The 20,035-nt window shown below is 41.7% G+C and overlaps 1 protein-coding gene across 2 annotated transcripts in view; it reads right to left on the bottom strand.

Moving 5' to 3' along the window:
• Positions 1-4,978: 4,978 nt before the first annotated feature.
• The window catches only part of USP37 (ubiquitin specific peptidase 37), a 60,137-nt gene continuing 45,080 nt past the window's right edge, over positions 4,979-20,035 (bottom strand). For both annotated transcript variants that reach the window (XM_077447885.1, XM_077447886.1), the window contains 7 exons: positions 19,214-19,457; positions 17,093-17,256; positions 15,748-15,808; positions 15,503-15,618; positions 15,285-15,354; positions 12,903-13,041; positions 4,979-8,782 (listed from right to left, as the gene is read on the bottom strand). In XM_077447885.1, coding sequence (XP_077304011.1) covers positions 8,698-8,782; positions 12,903-13,041; positions 15,285-15,354; positions 15,503-15,618; positions 15,748-15,808; positions 17,093-17,256; positions 19,214-19,457 — 879 coding nt within the window. In that variant the 3' untranslated portion in view covers positions 4,979-8,697. The remainder of the gene's footprint in view (positions 8,783-12,902; positions 13,042-15,284; positions 15,355-15,502; positions 15,619-15,747; positions 15,809-17,092; positions 17,257-19,213; positions 19,458-20,035) is intronic.

Genomic DNA, 20,035 nt, shown 5'->3' with positions numbered 1-20,035 from the left:
GATATTTTAAACTTTTTTAGCAAATAAACTGAAAAGTGGGGCGTGCAAAATTATTCGGCCCCTTTACTTTCAGTGCAGCAAACTCACTCCAGAAGTTCAGTGAGGATCTCTGAATGATCCAATGTTGTCCTAAATGACTGATGGTGATAAATAGAATCCACCTGTGTGTAATCAAGTCTCTGTATAAATGCACCTGCTCTGTGATAGTCTCAGGGTTCTGTTGAAAGCGCAGAGAGCATCATGAAGACCAAGGAACACACCAGGCAGGTCCGTAATACTGTTGTGGAGAAGTTTAAAGCCGGATTTGGATACAAAAAGATTTCCCAAGCTTTAAACATCCCAAGGAGCACTGTGCAAGCGATCATTTTGAAATGGAAGGAGTATCTTGTATCACTGCAAATCTACTAGGGCTGCAACTAACGATTATTTCCATAAATCGATTAATCGGCCGATTATTTTTTCGATTAATCGGATAAAATCATATAAAAAAAAAACGCACAATATGAAAAATAAACGCACAATGTAAAAATGAATCAATTATCTAATGTTGATCTATAAATTATACCACGTGATGAATATATATCTCAGAGTGCACAATGACTAAATAAAAAAGCCAATACTATTAAAAATATATATATATGAAAGAACACTTGTCACAATTAAATTTAAATTGTGCAGATACAATAATTAACAAGATTTGCACATTGCACTTATTTTACAAAAACACACCCACTAATTTCATTTTAATTTTTGTATATTTTACATTTCCTGGGGTTATAAAACATCAGAGTAGAGCGCTTTTACTACCTGTATTTATAACATTGGTATACTGTTCCAACTTTTTGTTGCGAGCCTGGGGTAGTGGCAGCCCTCTTATATCCACTGTTCTTTTGCAGCTTATCCATAGAGCAAACCCCCTTTTTTCTGTTCTGTCCAACTCCGCCCGCAAGTCTCCGCCCGCTTCAGTCCATACTTTTTCTCTGCCGCTAAAGAAATATCCTGCGCATGCGCTGTTAATAGCATTGAAGTGGCGCATGCACGGTAAAGGGCCGCCGTCAGCTGTTTCAGTGACGGTGTAGTGTCATATTTTGCTGCCTATCACAGAATGCTACGGAAGTGATGTTGCCGCCAGAAATTGCGTACTGCGCATGCGCGATGCGTTCCAAACACTGGCGCCGTGCGTTCCAACATAGTTTCGGCAATACGGTTCAGCGAAACCATCACACAATGTTACGGAAGTGACGTTACAGACAACACAAACACTGGGCCATGCGATACAACACTAATACTTCCCTTGTTACCTAGTATCATTATTTACCAACCATGCTGAGCTACGTGCCGTGTTAGGTTCTGCATTGCTGGGACTTGTAGTGTCTATCCTGAGCTACCTGCTTCAATGTTCAGTGTCCTCATCCCCGTGCTTCAATGTTCAGTGTCCTCATCCCTATCCCCGGGCTTCAATGTGCAGTGTCCTCATCCTTATCCCCCTGCTTCAATGTTCAGTGTCCTCATCCCTATCCCCGGGCTTCAATGTTCAGTGTCCTCATCCTTATCCCCCTGCTTTGATGAGGACACTGAACATTGAAGCTCGGGGATAGGGATGAGGACACTGAACATTGAAGCCCGGGGATAGGGATGAGGACACTGAACATTGAAGCAGAGGGATAGGGATGAGGACACTGAACATTGAAGCATGTAGCTCAGGATAGGCACTACAAGTCCCAGCAATGCAGAACCTAACACGGCACGTAGCTCAGCATGGTTGGTAAATAATACTAGGTAACAAGGGAAGTATTAGTGTTGTAACGCACGGCCCAGTGTTTGTGTTGTCTGTAACGTCACTTCCGTAACATTATGTGATGGTTTCGCTGAACTGTATTGCCGAAACTATGTTGGAACGCACGGCGCGAGTGTTTGGAACGCTATGCGCAGTACGCAATTTCTGGCGGCAACGTCACTTCCGTAGCATTCTGTGATAGGCAGCAAAATATGACACTACAACAGAGCCGCACCGGAAGTGACGGGGTTACAATACAACACCGCCGCCGGGTGTGCCAAGATGGCCGCCAGCTCCGGAGCTAGGCCGAAGCCGCGGCCTTTCCTAAGGCCGCAGCCACGGACCGCACCGCGGATCACATGGTGCGGACCGACTAATCGATAATGAAAATCGTTAACAACGATTTTCATTATCGATTATTATCGATGATGTCGATTAATCGTTTCAGCCCTAAAATCTACCAAGACCTGGCCGTCCCTCTAAACTTTCAGCTCAGACAAGGAGAAGACTGATCAGAGATGCAGCCAAGAGGCCCATGATCACTCTGGATGAACTGCAGAGAACTACAGCTGAGGTGGGAGAGTCTGTCCATAGGACAACAATCAGTCGTACACTGCAACAATCTGGCCTTTATGGAAGAGTGGCAAGAAGAAAGCCATTTCTCAAAGATATCCATAAAAAGTCTCCTCTAAAGTTTGCCACAAGCCACCTGGGAGACACACCAAACATGTGGAAGAAGGTGCTCTGGTCAGATGAAACCAAAATCGAACTTTTTGCCCACAATGCAAAATGATATGTTTGGCGTAAAAGCAACACAGCTCATCACCCTCAACACACCACCCCCACTGTCAAACATGGTGGTGGCAGCATCATGGTTTGGGCCTGCTTTTCTTCAGCAGGGACAGGGAAGATGGTTAAAATTGAGGGGAAGATGGATGCAGCCAAATACAGGACCATTCTGGATGAAAACCTGTTGGAGTCTGCAAAAGACCTGAAACTGGGACGGAGATTTATCTTCCAACAAGACAATGATCCCAAACATACAGCAAAATCTACAAAGGAATGGTTCACAAATAAACGTATCCAGGTGTTAGAATGGCCAAGTCAAAGTCCAGACCTGAATCCAATCGAGAATCTGTGGAAAGAGCTGAAAACTGCTGTTTACAAACGCTCTCCATCCAACCTCACTGAGCTCAAGCTGTTTTACAAGGAAGAATGGGCAAGAATTTCAGTCTCTCGATGTGCAAAACTGATAGAGACATACCCCAAGCGCCTTGCAGCTGTAATCGCAGCAAAAGGTGGCTCTACAAAGTATTAACGCAAGGGGGCGAATCATTTTGCACGCCCCACTTTTCATTTTTTTATTAGTTAAAAAATCCAATAGATTCCGTTCCACTTCACAATTATGTCCCACTTGTTGGTGATTCTTCACAAAAAATAAAAATTTTATATCTTTGTTTGAAGCCTGAAATGTGGCAAAAGGTTGAAAAGTTCAAGGGGGCCAAATACTTTCGCAGGGCACTGTGTGTATGTGTGTATATATATTAGGGCTGCAACTAACGATTATTTTCATAAATTGATTAGTTGGCCGATCAGTTAATAACCTTAAAAAAATAAAAATAAAAAAAATAAAAAGTAATTTTGCTGTGATTTGCATTTTAAATTTTTTTTGCCCAATTTGTTGTTGGGCAGATTAAGAAACCCAAATTGCCGCAAAGTTGCCGCATTATTATATGCCTTTCTGCAGCTTCTCCATTGAAGTATATTGATGCAAAGAAACCAAATTAGCACCGTTTTGCGTTAAAAAAAAAAAAAAAAAAAAAAAAAGTCCTTGCCTTTTCCAAATACGCAGCAGCTGAAAAAATCATGGATGTGAACGTGTCCCATAGGAAACCATGTAAATGAACTGTAGTATGTTTCTGCAAAAAGCACCAAAAAAAAACAGAGGCGTGACCCAGGCCCGAGATGTTTAGTAACATAATGGGGTTAAAAAAATCTAAAAGACTAAAATTAGAACAAAAAGAACAATTGCTACTGTAAGGGGTTCATTTTTTACTATGGGACAGTGAAAGTAATATTTACAGTAGCGATTTGCTCTTTTTGTACTATAAAAAAGGCTAATTTTCGTTTTTTAACCCTATTATGTTAGTGGCCGATTAATCGATTATGAAAATAGTAAATCGATTTCATAATCAATTAGTTGTTTCGGCCCTAAATTTATATATATATATATATATATATATATATATATATATATATATATATATATATATATATATATATATATATATATATATATATATATATATATATATATATATATCTTAAAAATACACAACAGGCGAGATAATCAAAACTTTTGAAAGAAATCAAGAACTTTGGAGTGGTACAAGTGTGAATGACAAAATGAGTGCATAAATTCTAAGGCTCCATTCACACCTAGGCATCCTGGATCACGGGCAGGATCTCGGCGGAAAGCGTTTGTGATGCCATCATTTCTTAATAGCATCCCAAACAAGGTGCGATTTTTCCACAAATGTCACCAAACTTGAGCGTTTTTGGAGCGATGAATGGTGTCACTCCAAAAACTCACGTTAAAAAAAAAAAAAAAAAAAAAAAAAAAAAGGGAGCAGCTGCAGATTGCTCAGGTGTGAATGAAGCCTAAGGCCACGTACACACGGGCGGATTGTCTGCCCAACTAAGTTCGTCAGACAATCCGTTCAAAATTTGAATGAACGGACTTGACCACACACGATGAGCAGACAGTCCGCTGAAAGCGTGCGTGATGACGTGTACAGCACGTACGACGGGACTAGAAAAACGACGTCCTATACACTGCAATGCAACCTTCGGCCGTGTAAATCCTTTCTGAGCATGCGCCATACTTAGTCCGTCCAACTTGCCTACACACGAGCGGACTGTCCGCTGAAACCAAGTTTGGACGGACAAAACCAAGTTTGAACGGACAAAATTACGGAAATTCCGTAAGACTTTGTTCGTCAGACAGTCCGCTGAAAAAGTCAGCTGAAGCCCACACACGAGCGGATTGTCTGCTGAAACACGGTTCAGCGGACTAAGTTGGACAGACAATCCGCCCGCGTGTACGCGGCCTTAGTCTTCGTTCTGTGTGTAATTTATTTGCATTTTTAGCAAAATATACTACATCTGAATCCCAGCAAAACAAGTACAGCAGATGCAGTGCATTATTGAACCGTTTTATAATTCTGTTTCTTATAGAACAAAAAAAAGAAAGACAACATAAAAACAAAGCCTAAAACAGTTAAATAGGATATAATATGTACATCAAATTCAAAATACATCTCATTCAAAATTAAACCCAAAGAAAGAACAGAACAGAACCCCACGTTTTTTTAATTGCATTGCGGAAGTTTGAAGCTGCTACATCAACAAGCCAAAGAAAAAAAAAAAAAGAAAAATTTCTCAGCCTGCTGGACAACGGACAATGCTAAAGTAGCATACTGAATTTATCCCTGCTGGAGAAACTCCGGAACGATGATCATACAAAACCAACAAAATCTGTAAAAACAATAAGAAATGTAGAGTACACTTTCTAAAGAACTGAAAGGACGAGTAATGGCCAGAGATATGAAGACGTACAAATATAGATATAAAGGGTTAAAAAAAACAGTCACCTTTGTGACCCAAGATTGATTGTCAATCACGTCTGGCTGTCGTCCAGCTGCCACGACGGGGTTTGTAGAATTTAATATTCAGCCAGTGTCTATTTTGCTAAATTCGGGCAGGCTTTCAGCTACAGCAGGACTACAAAGCAGAACTATAGGCAAAACTTATTTTGGATAAAGGCAGGGAAGGTTATAACCCCTGTAATTTTTATTTGCCATCTGTGTCCCATTTCAGAGATTTCCCTTCACTTCCTGTCCCATAGCCAAAACAGAAAAAAAAAAAAAAGGGGTCTAATAGTTGTTATAATCCCTCTCCACTATCAAAAACAAAAATACAAATTTTGCCTTCAGTTATGCTTTAATAATGAGAGTTTAAAGTAGCGCTATAGGCAAAACTTTTTTTTTTTTTCACTTTGGATAGAGTAATGGAGGGTTACTTATAAACACATCTTATTTTTCTCCATTGTGGAGATTTCCCTTCACTTCCTGTCCCATAGCCAAAACAGAAAGTCAGAGAAAATCCCTCCAAATTAAGGGAATTCCTTGGGGACCCCCCCAGGTCGCCAGAACTAGTGTCCCCACTGGAAGATTTCCCTATTACTTTTCTGGAGACAACCCAAAATCTAGGACAAATAAAGAGCGCGAATCTCCATAATGGAGGCACAGAAACTCATGGGGTTTCTAACCCCTCGCCACTCTACCCAAAACTAAACAAAGTCGTTTTGCCTTTAGTTATACTTTATGCAGCGACTTAAATAATCATCACTGGCTGCCAAATGACTGAGCTAGGGAGTAACAAGGCTATATATTCTCATAGAAAAGGTTTTTGTAAGCAAAGTTATTAAACAAAAAAAAAAAAAAAAAAAACACAACAACCCCCCCACAAAACGTATCTTGCTAGCTGCTGCATTAATAAAGTTTAAGGCTTGCTTCTATAAACCTTCTTAGATTCCAGCTGCCATATGCTGTGCTCTCTGTATTCACCGTACAAACAGAACTCACAGAACATAAACCAGGCACGTTACCCGTCCACACAGGCCATTACAAAAAAAAAACAACAACAAGGGCCCAATTATGTTTTCAGCAGGAACCGCCCCCATTCTGCCTCATGGCCACAAAAATAAGAAATCCATTGAGAACAAGAGGCTGAATCTGACTGGTGGCAATGAGGCAGCACACACCGTTCCTACCAAGACACGTTAAAACTCAACTCTAAGCAAAACTTTTTTTTATTTATATTGCCTCTAGATAGACTTGGGAAGAATAAATATGTTCTCAGTTTCTACTGCTGTGCAAGACGCCCCCCCCCCCCCCCCCCCCCCCAACCCCGCTGGAAAAATTTCACTAGGGTTGCACCGATGCCATTAATTTTACCGGTTGCACCGATGCCATTAATTTTTATATAGTTTTTTGTTTTTTTCTGAGTAAGATGGAAAAAGTTGTGGATACCCTCTGCCAGGTTTATTACTGTATGACAACCGGTCCCCCTCAGTACTTGTGTCCTGTGTTAATGGGGATAGGGGGAGGTGAAATCTAGGGTTACATCAGTATCGGTGCCGATACCTAGCATGTGCACGAGTGCAAATGCTGATACCTGAAACTAGACTAGACACTTGTTTTTTTCATTAATTTTTTTTGGCTTTTTTCAGAAATTCAAAAATTTGGATTTTCACATTTCCTAATTTTTGAATTTATGGAAATTTAGAAAGTTCTCAAATTTAGAAAGTTCTCAAATTTAGAAAGTTCTCAAATTTAGAAAGTTCTCAAATTTAGAAAGTTCTCAAATTTAGAAAGTTCTCAAATTTAGAAAGTTCTCAAATTTAGAAAGTTCTCAAATTTAGAAAGTTCTCAAATTTAGAAAGTTCTCAAATTTAGAAAGTTCTCAAATTCGGTAAATTAAAAAATTTGGAAATGAACGAATTTGTCAAAATTCGTTCAAAAAAAAAAAAAAAAAAACACGAATTCAGAACTAAACGAATTGCACATGTTTACCTGAAACCGATACCTTCGTGGTTCGATTTGAGCCCATACAAAATGAATGGGCTCGAATCGCCCTGCAAAGAATTCACATAGGATTTGAACAGGAATTGCGGAATAATTCCTGTCTGAACTGCATGCAGTTTCTTGCACCACTCCTGTGTGAATCCCAGGCTGAAGTCACTACAACAAGCCTGGATTCAAAACAGGAGCGGTGGGGGAAACGGCATGTGATCCAGAAAGGAAATCGCACTGCATTTCTGTTCATACCACATGCGATTTTTTTTCTGCAGTGCAATTTGAGCCCATTTACTTTGTTTGGACTCAAATCGCACCACAAAAAAGGTATCTGAGCATTTGCATGAGTACACTTGAAAATGCTAATCATCGGCACCGATACTGGTGCAACCCTAGATTTCACTTCACCTATCCCTGTGAACAAAGGACAAGAATTGAGGGGACCGGTTGTCACCAGGACTAAATACATACAGATAGTAATAAACCTGACAGAGGTTCTACACCATTACCCTTTTACTGAAAACAAAGTAGATGTTGAAGTCTGTTTCTGCTCGTGGAGAATTTCCATCTTTTCTTGTCTGGTTATAAAGATGAAAATCTTGACAATGGGGGTGGGGGGAGGGGGTACACAGACCACAGTGAAAACTTTACATGGGTTCTATCCCTTCCCCACTCTGTCTAAATAAACAAAAGGGTTTTGCCTGGACTTGGGTTTTATTCCAATAGGCCCAAAAGAGCAGCTTACACTAATTCTTAAGTTTCATCTTATTGCTCTGAACAATCAGAAGAAAAATCATTCATATGTGGTTTTGCTGTTAACAGTTCTCACTATAAATAATACCAAAAAGATAGATTTCTCTCATAGAAATATTTCTCTCCAAAAAATGAAATGAAGACTTCCTTCACAACAGGGCAAGCAAATCCTCAGGGAATGCGAAAACCAACAGGTTTCTGTCACCGAACTGGGCAGCCTCCGCTGACTGCAGCAGTATAGTGTCACAAGGGTTCTTACGGATGGCTTAAGCCATTGGAACATCCAAATCATATTGCTGAATGTAGAGGGGGGGAGGTCAGGGCTAGGCAGACCACTTCTGGCTACATCAGAGGCAGTTTGCAGATGTGTCATGGTGTCCCAGGTCTCGAGGTGGCACCCAGCCATAGCAAAAAAAAGTGTCACCAGAGCAAAGAAATTCGCTCCCCCCCCCCCCAATGTCTTTGGGCCGAGTGCGCCTCCGAGATCGCAGTCCAGTGCAAGTGTACAGTCCTGTAAATTCAGGTGAGTCACAGAGCTCTGGATGACCTGTTGGCTTCAGCGGTTGTAACCTGCGACTTTTTCTCCTCTTCAACAAGTTCATCAAAAATGTCTCTGATGAGGAAAAAAAAAAAAAAGAAAAGAAAAAAGAAAATCTGAATAAATGAACATACAAAATGTAATCAAATGGGATGAAAACCCCCTATTTACATCTGCAAATCAGTTGCTTACATAAACCCTTATATTAATGGGTTTGCTGGACATGATAGGGATGATAGATACTGTATTCAGATAAAGGGGGGGAGATTTCGTACCAAAAACAAAAGGGGGGGGTGTTATTTTATTTTTTACAAAAAACAAAAGGGGGGAGATTTCTTACTAAAAACAAAAGGGGGGAGATTTCTTACTAAAAACAAAAGGGGGGAGATTTCTTACTAAAAACAAAAGGGGGGAGATTTCTTACTAAAAACAAAAGGGGGGAGATTTCTTACTAAAAACAAAAGGGGGGAGATTTCTTACTAAAAACAAAGGGGGAGATCTCTTACTAAAAACAAAGGGGGATATTTACTAACACTGGTGCACTCAGAATCTGTGCATGGTAGCCAATCAGCTTTTAACTTCAGCTTCAGTTCAAATCAAGGACAAGTTCACCATTTCTAACATATTACATCCATATTCAGGGTGGAACATGTACTAATGTTACAAATCCACTGGCCCCCACCCCTCACCGATGTCACGGGCAGCGAGGGGTTGTCTCCCCCACGCTCTGTCAGAATCTGCAGAGGACATGGCCATGTGGGAAAACGACAGGGTCCAGCAGCCTTTGCGACTGACAGCTTATAGTTCTCAATGAACTACCACAACGCTGTTGAGAGCTGTGGTAGTCCATTGATGCTTCCTGTTACTGTGTAACTGCTTGGCCATATGATGTACGGCTAAACAGCTTACACACAGTCTGAAAGAGCCCTGCATAGCACCCAATCTGCTGATCTGTGTTGCAATGCTTTCCAAGTTCCCAATTAAAAAAAATAAATAAATAAATAGTCTACCTGCAAAAAGATGTGCATTTATTTTTAAAAAGGTGAATTTAATTTTTTTTTACCACTCTGGGTAGTCAAACAGCTCAACTGTCATAGGACATTAAAGGGCTTGTAAAACCCTCAAGGTTTTTTTTCCACTTTAATGCCTTCTATGCGTTAAGGTGAAAAACATTCTGCACTGCAGCAGCCCCCTAGAGCCCCCCCCCCCCCCCTTCCCTTTTACTTACCTAAACCCAGTCTTTTTCCCCACAACAGGGATGCTTCAGCCCGGGTCCTGATCAGATAGATTGATAGCAGCCCAGTCATTGGCTCCCACTGCTGTCAAAAGACGCGTGAGCCAAGGGGTGGAGCAGAGTCCTGCAGTCTGTGGCAATAGAGTATGAGTGCCCCGAGGGAGAGCGCTCTCCAACGGGGCACTAGAGAAGAGGAGAAACCAGAAACATGGCTGAGGGAACCCAGAAGAGGATGATCGGGGCCACTCTGTGCAAAACCAACTGCAAAGAGGAGGCAAGTATAACATGTTTGTTATTTATTTTTTTAACCACTTTCAGACCGGACCATTTTGCTGGTCAATGACCAGAGGTCTTTTTACAATTTGGCACTGCGCTGCTTTAACTGGTAATTGCGCGGTCATGCAATGTTGTACCCAAACAAAATTTGCGTCCTTTTCTTCCCACAAATAGAGCTTTCTTTTGATGGTATTTGATTGCCTCTGCGATTTTTATTTTTTGCGATATAAACGTAAAAAGACCGCAAATTTTGAAAAAAAAATGATATTTTCTACTTTTTGTTGTTAGAAAAATCCAATAAACTCAATTTTAGTCATACATTTAGGCCAAAATGTATTCAGCCACATGTCTTTGGTAAAAAAAAAGTCCATAACTGTATATTTATTGGTTTGCGCAAAAGTTGTCACATCTACAAACTAAGGTACGTTTTCTGGAATTTACGCAGCTTTTATTTTACGACTGCCTATCTCATTTCTTGAGATGCTAAAATGGCAGGGCAGTACAAAACCCCCCCAAATGACCCCATTTTGGAAAGTAGACCCCCTAAGGAAATTGATAAGAGGCATGTTGAGCCCATTGAATATTTTTTTTTTTTGCCTCAAGCGATTGAATAATGACACAATGACAATTACACAAAGTTGTCACTAAATGATATATTGCTCACACATGCTATGGGCATATGTGAAATGACACCCCAAAATAAATTCTGCTGCTTCTCCTGAGTATGGGGATACCACATGTGTGGGATTTTTTGGGAGCCTAGCCGCGTACAGGGCCCCGAAAGCCAAGAACCGCCTTCAGGTTTTCTAAGGGCGTAAATATTTGACTTCACTCCTCACTACCTATTACAGTTTAGAAGGCCATAAAATGCCAAGATGGCACAAAACCCCCACAAATGACCCCATTTTAGAAAGTAGACACCCCAAGCTATTTGCTGAGAGGCATGTTGAGTCCATGGAATATTTTATATTTTGCCACAAGTTGCGGGAAATTTACAAACTTTTTTTTTTTTTTCACAAAGTTGTCACTAAATGATATATTGCTCATGCATGCCATGAGCATATGTGAAATGACACCCCAAAATAAATTCTGCTGCTTCTCCTGAGTACGGGGATACCACATATGTGGGACTTTTTGGGAGCCTAGCCACGTACGGGGCCCCGAAAACCAAGCACCGCCTTCAGGCTTTCTAAGGGCATTACAGTTTTGAAGGCCATAAAATGCCAAGATGGCACAAACCCCCCCCCCCCCCAAATGACCCCATTTTGGAAAGTAGACAGCCCTAAATTTACCGGTACACTAGTGAGACTAGGTAATAAATGGCGGGTGCCCTGAAACTATAAAAAAATAACTAACCAACCAGCGTCACCTGTAACAGTTATATGGTGATCACTGGTGAAAGGGTTAACTAGGGGGCAATCAGGGGGCTTTATGCGGTAGTATATGGGGGTCCCTGGCGGGCCCCCCACCCGCGGGAAGGCAGGGACGTACAGGTACGCCCATATGCCTGCCCGTGCCATTCTGTCGACGTACATCGTCGTGCGGCGGTCGGCAAGTGGTTAAACAAACCTTTAAATATACTTTAACTTTGATAGCAATCACATTTTGTAAAGTCACCCTTAGATCCCTTTCACACTGAGGCGGGTTATCGCTAGAAATAGTGTCTGTAAGCCATCCCCCAATTCATTTCAGTGTGACTTTTCACACTGGGGGGCGGTGCACTTGCAGGACATTGGGGAAAAGTCCTGCAAGCAGCACCTTTGGGGTGGTTTGGGAGCACTGTATACAGCACTCCCAAAACGCCCCGCCTGAAAAGTGCTTTGAAAGCTCCGCAACACGGGCGCTTTTAACTAACTGCCGAAAAGCGCCACTTAAACAGTGGCTAAGCGCCCTTAAACGAGCAGCGCTTGTAGATCAGAGGCTAAAGGTTCGTATACACCATGAGAAAATCGGGTGAACATTTTTGTCCGAGGAATTTTCGTATAGTGTGTACACAACTTTTGATAGCCGATTCTGACTTTTCTTACAAAAGATCTGAACGGACAAACAGCAGCTTCCTTGCCCAGTCTACTGGCAGAATTAACAGGTATAACTGTTACAGGGCGGGCTGAGAAAAACAACCAACCACTTTGTTAATGGATAAGTTTAACTAAAAAAAAAAAAAAAAAGAAAAGCACACTTTTATGACGGTAAAAGGGCCTTTTTTTATTTATTTTTTACACCCATGATCATCAGACTGCAGGTGCAAACTCAGGCTTTCTGCATAGCGGTGTGTCTGTACCTAATACGGGTAGGCAGTTACTTGAGAGTGGAAAGAATCGACTACAAGAGCGCTCACCAGTGCCCTTTGCAGTTCATTAGGAACTGCAGTCAGCTGCAATGGTTGATGGTCCTTGTAGGCATTCATACAGGAAACTGAATAGGTGACCATGTGGGGCTGCTTCATTCCCCCACCCGTGTGCCACCGGGGGTGACGAGGCTACAGCTGCAAGAACTAAGCCCTATATAAACATATAAAAACAGGAGGAACATGTTCCAAGGGTTAGCTTAACTTAATGCTGGTAGTCGCAGTCTGCATCAGGTGTCAATTTATATTTTTCTTATAATTGCACTTGAAATATATGCAACATGTTAGCTTTATGTTAAATAAAAACTCTGCAGCAGAACTGGCAGAAACACACTTACTTGTGCATATAAAAGAAAATATAGCCGCTTTTGTCTCGGTCACTCTGAACGGTGTTCTCCTGTGTCCTCGATACAGCCAAATCATTATATGTAAACCAGGTCTGTTTTTTTACATCGCACACATCGCTGATATAGTGACCTATGGAAAATAAATCTCAGTAAATTAAAGATTATATAATCCCATTACCAATTGCAGAATTTCACCAAGCTCAAATACCCTTTATGTTGCCTCTTATCTTGCGGTCACATAATGCAGCCTATTGGACCTCCTCACCTCACTGTCAGTGTTTCAGAATGTGACAACACAGAGATCAAGTCTAATATGGAAGAAGCCTCCCTGGCTGCACGTTTCATATAAAGTCTCAAATCTTAATCCTATATAGTTCCCAATATGGAAGAACAGCCTCAGCATCCTTTTAGATGTGCATGCTCCTCCTTGCTGGCCACAGGGTGAATGCAATATGTTAAGTTTCTCAATTACACTCAATCAGACCTGCTTCTGGAACAGATTGCACAGCTAACGACTGCAACACCCAGTTGCCATTGGCAAGAAAACTGCACTTCCCAAGGAATGCCAGGGACGTCTTCTTTCATATGATCCTTGTGCTCACAGCAAAGCATGATATCCTCCCAAAGGAAAACTGGAGCATACGCAGTGAATATAGTATTGAATATATAATAATATAGTATTGAAAAAAAACAGAGCGCTGATACCATATCGGTGCCGATAATAAGCATTTGCACAAGTACTTTTTGTGCCCATACAAAATTTACGGGCTCAAATCGTACTGCAAAGTATTGTGGATGGTAGATATTGTAGCTCTAACAAATGAACACACATAGATATAGAAGTGAAATAGTGCAAGAATCAAATGTGAAAAGTTAATATGGAAGTCTTTGGAGAAGGCCTTATGCTTCAACCACCAAACGATGATGAATCAAAGATGGAATAAGCTGGCACTGTCCGGAATGGGAAGCATCAAGGATGGTACATCTTCCACCAAAAAGAGAAGCATATATACTCTTACCAGAACAGGTGGACTCGAGGGTCAGCGACAAGTCATAAAGGGCAAGGGTGCTGAAATCGGCGGATGAACGGAACTCCAAGGGATCCCGAACCTCCGAGAACCAATCCAGGGATGTTATGGCTTAGCTTATCGCTCTCCACATTGCCCTGAATTTTATTCTGTGATCAGTTTTTTACTCTTAGCCCTTGTACACACGATCGGAGTTTCCGATGGAATGTGTCCGATCAGAACGTTTTGTTGGATATTCCGACTGTGTGTGGTATGCATCGGACTGTTTCTGCCGGAATATCCGTCGGATCAAATTTTCCAACTTGCCGGAAATATTTTCCGACAAAATGCTCCAATCGGACATACTCCGATCATGTGTAGAGAATTCCGATCGGACAAAGTGCCACGCATGCTCAGATCAAATTCCTACAACAAAGCTATTGGCTACTAGCCTGAACGTAGTCCCGTCGTAACGAAATAACGTCATCACGTTGTGAATGATCGGATTTTCCGACAACTTCATCCGACCGTGTGTATGCAACAGTGTCGGACAAAATCCGACGGATTTGGTTGTCGGAATCTCCGATCGTGTGTACAAGGGCTTATTGTTGTATGCTGGTTTTTAGAAATTAAAAACCCAATTTTTTCTACGTAAAATGCATATATATGCTTCTTATTTTGGTTGAAGATGAGATGTACCATCTTTAATACTTCCCATGCTGGACAGCGCCAGCTTATTCCATCTTTGATTCATCATTTGGTGGTTGACGTATAAAGCCTTCTCCAATGGCTTCTGTATTCATTGGACTTTTTCACATTTCCATATGTTATTTTTGCACATTTGATTCTTGCACTTTTTCACTTATATATCAATATATGTGTTCATTTGTTAACGCTACAATATCTACCATATACATTTCATATGTTTGTCACATTGTTTACGTAGCAGTTTTTCTTGCTATTTAAAGTTAGCGCAGTAACCTCCACATTTACACTGCAAAGAATTGCATGTGATTTGAACAGGAATGCAGTGGGATATTGTCCAAATCACATGCAGTTTCCTGCACCGCTCCTGTGTGAACTGCATGAGATTCAGACAGGAATCGCACTGCATTCTTGTTCAAATCACACGAAATTCTTTGCAGTGCGATTTTTCATGGGCTCAAATCGTACTGCACTGTATCAGTAATTGGTATTGGTGAGTACAAATACTCGCTCTTAAACAGGTATCAGTGCATCCCTAGAGCACAAAGCAAGAGCAATTATACAGGTAAGTAGAATAAAAAAATAAAAAAAATAATTAAAAAAAAAAAGCTACAAATACTATATGTGTATAGGAAGCAAAAATAATGGATAGGATTATTACCAGAAGAGGAGGAACTACCAATGTGGCTAACGACACTGACAAGCCGATACGAATGGGGAAGCTCTCCTGTCTGAGGGTGGAAAGCACAATATGATTAGACATTGAACATGGAAAAAAAAAAAAACTTTTTCTTAGAATGCCTGCCTAAAACGTTGAAATCATAAACTGTTTATTTTATTAAGGCGTGGAATAGGCTTAAAGCTGGAAATAAAGGTCACCTCTGCGTTTCTCTTAAGTTCCTCGGTTTCTTCTTCTGTGTACTCCATGTCGAAAATGTCCTCATTCCCAGAATCCTCATCCGATATCATCCCATCTATCATTGAGCTATTAAATTCTGTAACCAATAACAAAACTACAAAGTTATCGCTGTTATAATGAGCACCTAATTTTCACTTTCCAAGATGACACATTTAAAAAAAAAAAAAACAAACAAAAAAAAAAAAACATAAAAATGTTATGTTACCTTGTAAACTCAGCTCTGTAGCTCGCTTTAAATCATCATCCTCCTTTAGCTCTCGAGCCTCCTTCAAAAGTAACAAACATTTAGATTAGGGGAAAGCCAGTAAAACTTCAGGAGCAAGTAGCAGAAACCCAGTGTAAATAAACCACATTGCTCTGGTCAGAGTTTACTAAGGACTCTTGCTCTCATCTTACGCTTGCCTGCTCAGAGAGCAGATGCGGACTTGTTTTTAAAAGAGGAAAGAGTCACATGTTCCCCCCCATACCCAAAAGTACCAGGTATTTCTGAATTTCTCTTTGCTCCAGGTGGCAGAACATAGTTATGGAGAATGTGAATATATGCAAAAGTGAGGGCATTTAAGCTCAAGCTGAACTCCAGACTTGCAAAGAAAATAAACGCCTCCAAATATAGAATATTACAAACTTAAAACATGTGCCATCAACACAGCTTAATTCGCATGAAACTCATGGGGGCAGGAGCTACACTCTGACTGTCCCCCAGGGGTGAGAAGCGAGGTGTCTCCATTGCGAGAATGGAGCTGGTTGACCACGTGTGAGGGATTCTGTTGACAAACGCGCATGTTGCCGCTTTTCTGTGGCAGTTTTAGGCTGGGTTCACACTGCTGTGCCGAGCGGCTCATAACAGGGGACCGATGCGCCCCTGTACACTGAATGGCTGAATTCAGACCCAAGACAGACCAGAAGACGCACAGGACTCCTATGCAACTTGTTCTGCAGCCGCCGAGGAGATGTGCGTACCTGCTCTATAGAGAACGGGTCAGTCTCCTGAAATGCGAAGTGGATGTAGGGGGGGGGGACCTGCATCCAATTCACAATAGTATGAACCCAGCCTTAATATCAGTGAGAGCATTTCAGTTCTGTTGCTCACGTGTGGTGAAGATGATTTTCAATAGCTGGTGTAAGACTTTCTTTGCAGTGATATTTTGGACTCTCTTGCATTGGACTTTATTCACACCGATTTTTATCATTTTTTTTGAATATTGTGGATGCTATTTGCACATTATGAATGCCGTATTAATAGCACATCCTTTAAGTTTGTAATATTGTAGATTTGGAGTCGCTGCATTATTTTCTTTGTTGGTTCTGAAGTTGAAGTGTGTGAAATGCATCTACCAGCTTTCTGTCTTTTGTCAACACTTGGGATGTTCTGAATAAAAAAATCATTTTGCGGCCATTTCTTCTATTATCATATGGGTGTTACCCTATTCAGTCTACATGCAAGTGCAGCTTGCTAAGAACACATGCTCCTCCAGACTGACATCCACTCAATAAAAGATAGGGTCTATAGTAATACCAGTACGCAAAGGAATTGGAAGTGCACCCCTCACCTGCTCTTGAAGAGACTGTGCCAAGGCCTGCTGGAGTTCCTGCTCCTCTCGCTCTCTCTCCAGCTCATATTGCATCCACTCCACCTCGTTCTGAGAGCCCTCTGGAGTCTTGTTCTCTTTATTCTCATCAAAGTCTTTGACCATGTCAGTGTACTGGGTCACACCTGAAATAAGGAATACATTCCTGTTAAATCTCCTAAGAATGGACAGAGCATTTGCATCTCTGTCAGCTGGAAGACACACAAATGCTAGTGTAAACACCATCAACAACCGCACATATAACAATGCTCAGATTTTCAATAATATTCAGCCGACTTAAGGATTTGATCATTATTGTTTACGCAATAAATTTTTCAAGAATTGACTTCAATTATCCAATCATGCACATAAAGCAATTAAAACGCAGGGCTCAAGTCCTGCGGGAACGCAGTTCCTGTACTTTTTCCACAACAGGAACTCCGTTCCCGTTAGCAGCCGTGTCCTGCAAGACTTTGAAGTATGCGAACTGTGTGGCAGGTGCTACACCAGCAGCCATCGACACAGCTCGCAATAGTAAGTGCCGCACACCATTCAGGCATTGCCAGTAGGGGGCCCCATGACAGCTTCCGCTTCGATCTACCCGTCAATCACAGCTAGCCGACGGGTAGATCGGGTCCCTGCTGCTAAGAGATTGTATTTAGTCAGATCTCTCGTGATGCGCTCCTCCCCGCCACCCCCTTCCGATTTTCTGTCTCCTCATCTCTTAGTATTTACATAATAGAACTCACCAAGTGCCCATGCAAAAATCCTGCTAAGCACCTTTAGCCTGCCAACCAACACTTGGTGACTCACTTTTACTTTAAAGCGAGTGATAGGGTCCCAGTAAATGACTCAGTAATGGCATGCAACACCAAGCTGCTGCTAACAAAGCAAACAGAATATTGGCATGCATTAACCACTTGCTGACCAGCCGCCATCATTATACTGCGGCAAGTTGGCACGATCCCGCGAGCCGTCGGAGCTGTACTTCAGCTCCTTTAAGCAGTATAGCAGGCGTGCGCGGGCACAAGAGGCAGAACAGGGGTGTGTGTGTGTGAGAGAGTGAGTGAGTGAGTGAGTGAGTGAGTGTGTGTGTGAGTGTGAGTGTGTGTGTGAGTGTGAGTGTGAGTGTGTGAGTGAGTGAGTGTGTGAGTGAGTGTGTGAGTGAGTGTGTGAGTGAGTGAGTGAGTGAGTGAGTGTGTGAGTGAGTGTGTGAGTGAGTGTGTGCGTGAGTGTGTGAGTGAGTGTGTGCGTGAGTGTGTGCGTGAGTGTGTGCGTGAGTGTGTGCGTGAGTGTGTGCGTGAGTGTGTGCGTGAGTGTGTGCGTGAGTGTGTGCGTGAGTGTGTGCGTGAGTGTGTGCGTGAGTGTGTGCGTGAGTGTGTGCGTGAGTGTGTGCGTGAGTGTGCGTGTACGCTTATGGAGATTTTTATTACCAAAAATATGTAGAATACATATCGGCCTAAACTGAGAAAAAAAAAATTGTTTTTAAAGAAAATTGGGGATATTGTAGCAAAAAGTACAAAATAGTGTTTTTTTTCAAAATTTGTCGCTTTTTTTGTTTAGAGCACAAAAAAGAAAAACCGCAGAGATCAAATACCACCAAAAAAAAGCACTATTTGTGTGAGAGAAAAAAAAAAAAAACATAAATTTTGTTTGGATACCACGGAATTGTCAGTTAAAGCGACGCAGTGCTTTATCGCAAAAAGTGCTCTGTCATTGAGCAGCCAAATCTTCCGGGGATGAGGTGGTTAAAAAGGGGATTAACTCCAGGAGATAAAATGATAATTCTCCCACTCTACAAGACTCTGGTCCAGTCGCATCTAGAGTATGCCAGTTCTGGGCACCAGTCCTCAGGAAGCATGTACTGGAAACGGAGCGAGTACAAAGAAGGGCTACAAAGCTAATAAATGAGTTATGAGGAAAGGTTACGAGCACTGAACTTATTTTCTATGGAGAAGAGATGCTTAAGAGGGGGTATGATTTCAATTTACAAATACTGGTGACCTCACAATAGTGTGAAACCCAGCCTAAGGGTTTGCTGACATTTTTATGCTGCCCAATACAGTTAGTCACAACAGTGCAGAGCGTTCTCCCCACACGCACCTGAATCTTTTACCACATTCGATTTCTGCTCTTCCAGCACCTCCATAGTGGTGGCAGTTTCCTGCAGGTCGTCATCACCACCGAATCCAGTGTCTGGGCTGCTAGCAAGTTTGTCGTCCTCCTGATCCACAGGCCTGTCTTTTTTACTTATTTCCAGAACGGCGGCTATCAAATCTTCATCATTCAGGTCATCGAAGCTCGTGTCAGTGAGCTCCGAACATTTGGCGCCTTCTGCTTTTGGTTTCTTTTAGAGAAGGAAACAATAGCAACATTTTTTTTAGTAAGAAAGTTCAACACCACTTTATTCCAGACTTTTGCTGGTACGATTAAGTTTTCAATGTAATTTAAACACTAGCCTTAAAAGTGTATGTAAACCCCTAACAATGAACATCTTTTCTTCACAGTGCTAGACTAACACAACCATGCTGAACGATTCCTTGCTGGCTTAGATTGAACACTCCTGAGAGAGGAGGATAGCAAAGGACTGCAAAAATCTGATATAAATATATTTAGAGACATATACTTGTCCTATATCTCACACCATATTACTACAACAATCAGGAAAACTAGAGTGACACAGTTACCCAATGTGTCCACACTCGTAGTACCCCTATTCCAGTGATGGTGAACCTTGGCACCCCAGATGTTTTGGAACTACATTTCCCATGATGCTCATGTACTGCAGGGGGCACACTTGCAACAGGGGGTCTTTCAATAAGTGGAAGCACTTCTGACTTTGCACTTATTAACTGATTATCTGACTGTCTCATCTGAGAATCTCTTCTCTCACCCTACAGGTATGTGCCAACTGAACCATCTCCA

The sequence above is a fragment of the Lithobates pipiens genome, unplaced genomic scaffold, assembly GCF_037356315.1.
Source record: "Lithobates pipiens isolate NorthernLeopardFrog02 unplaced genomic scaffold, aLitPip1_a1.2 Scaffold_22, whole genome shotgun sequence".
NCBI classification, from domain to species: domain Eukaryota; kingdom Metazoa; phylum Chordata; class Amphibia; order Anura; family Ranidae; genus Lithobates; species Lithobates pipiens.
Note: the sequence above shows the minus strand (reverse complement) of the source record. Positions and strands in the feature narration are given on the sequence as shown.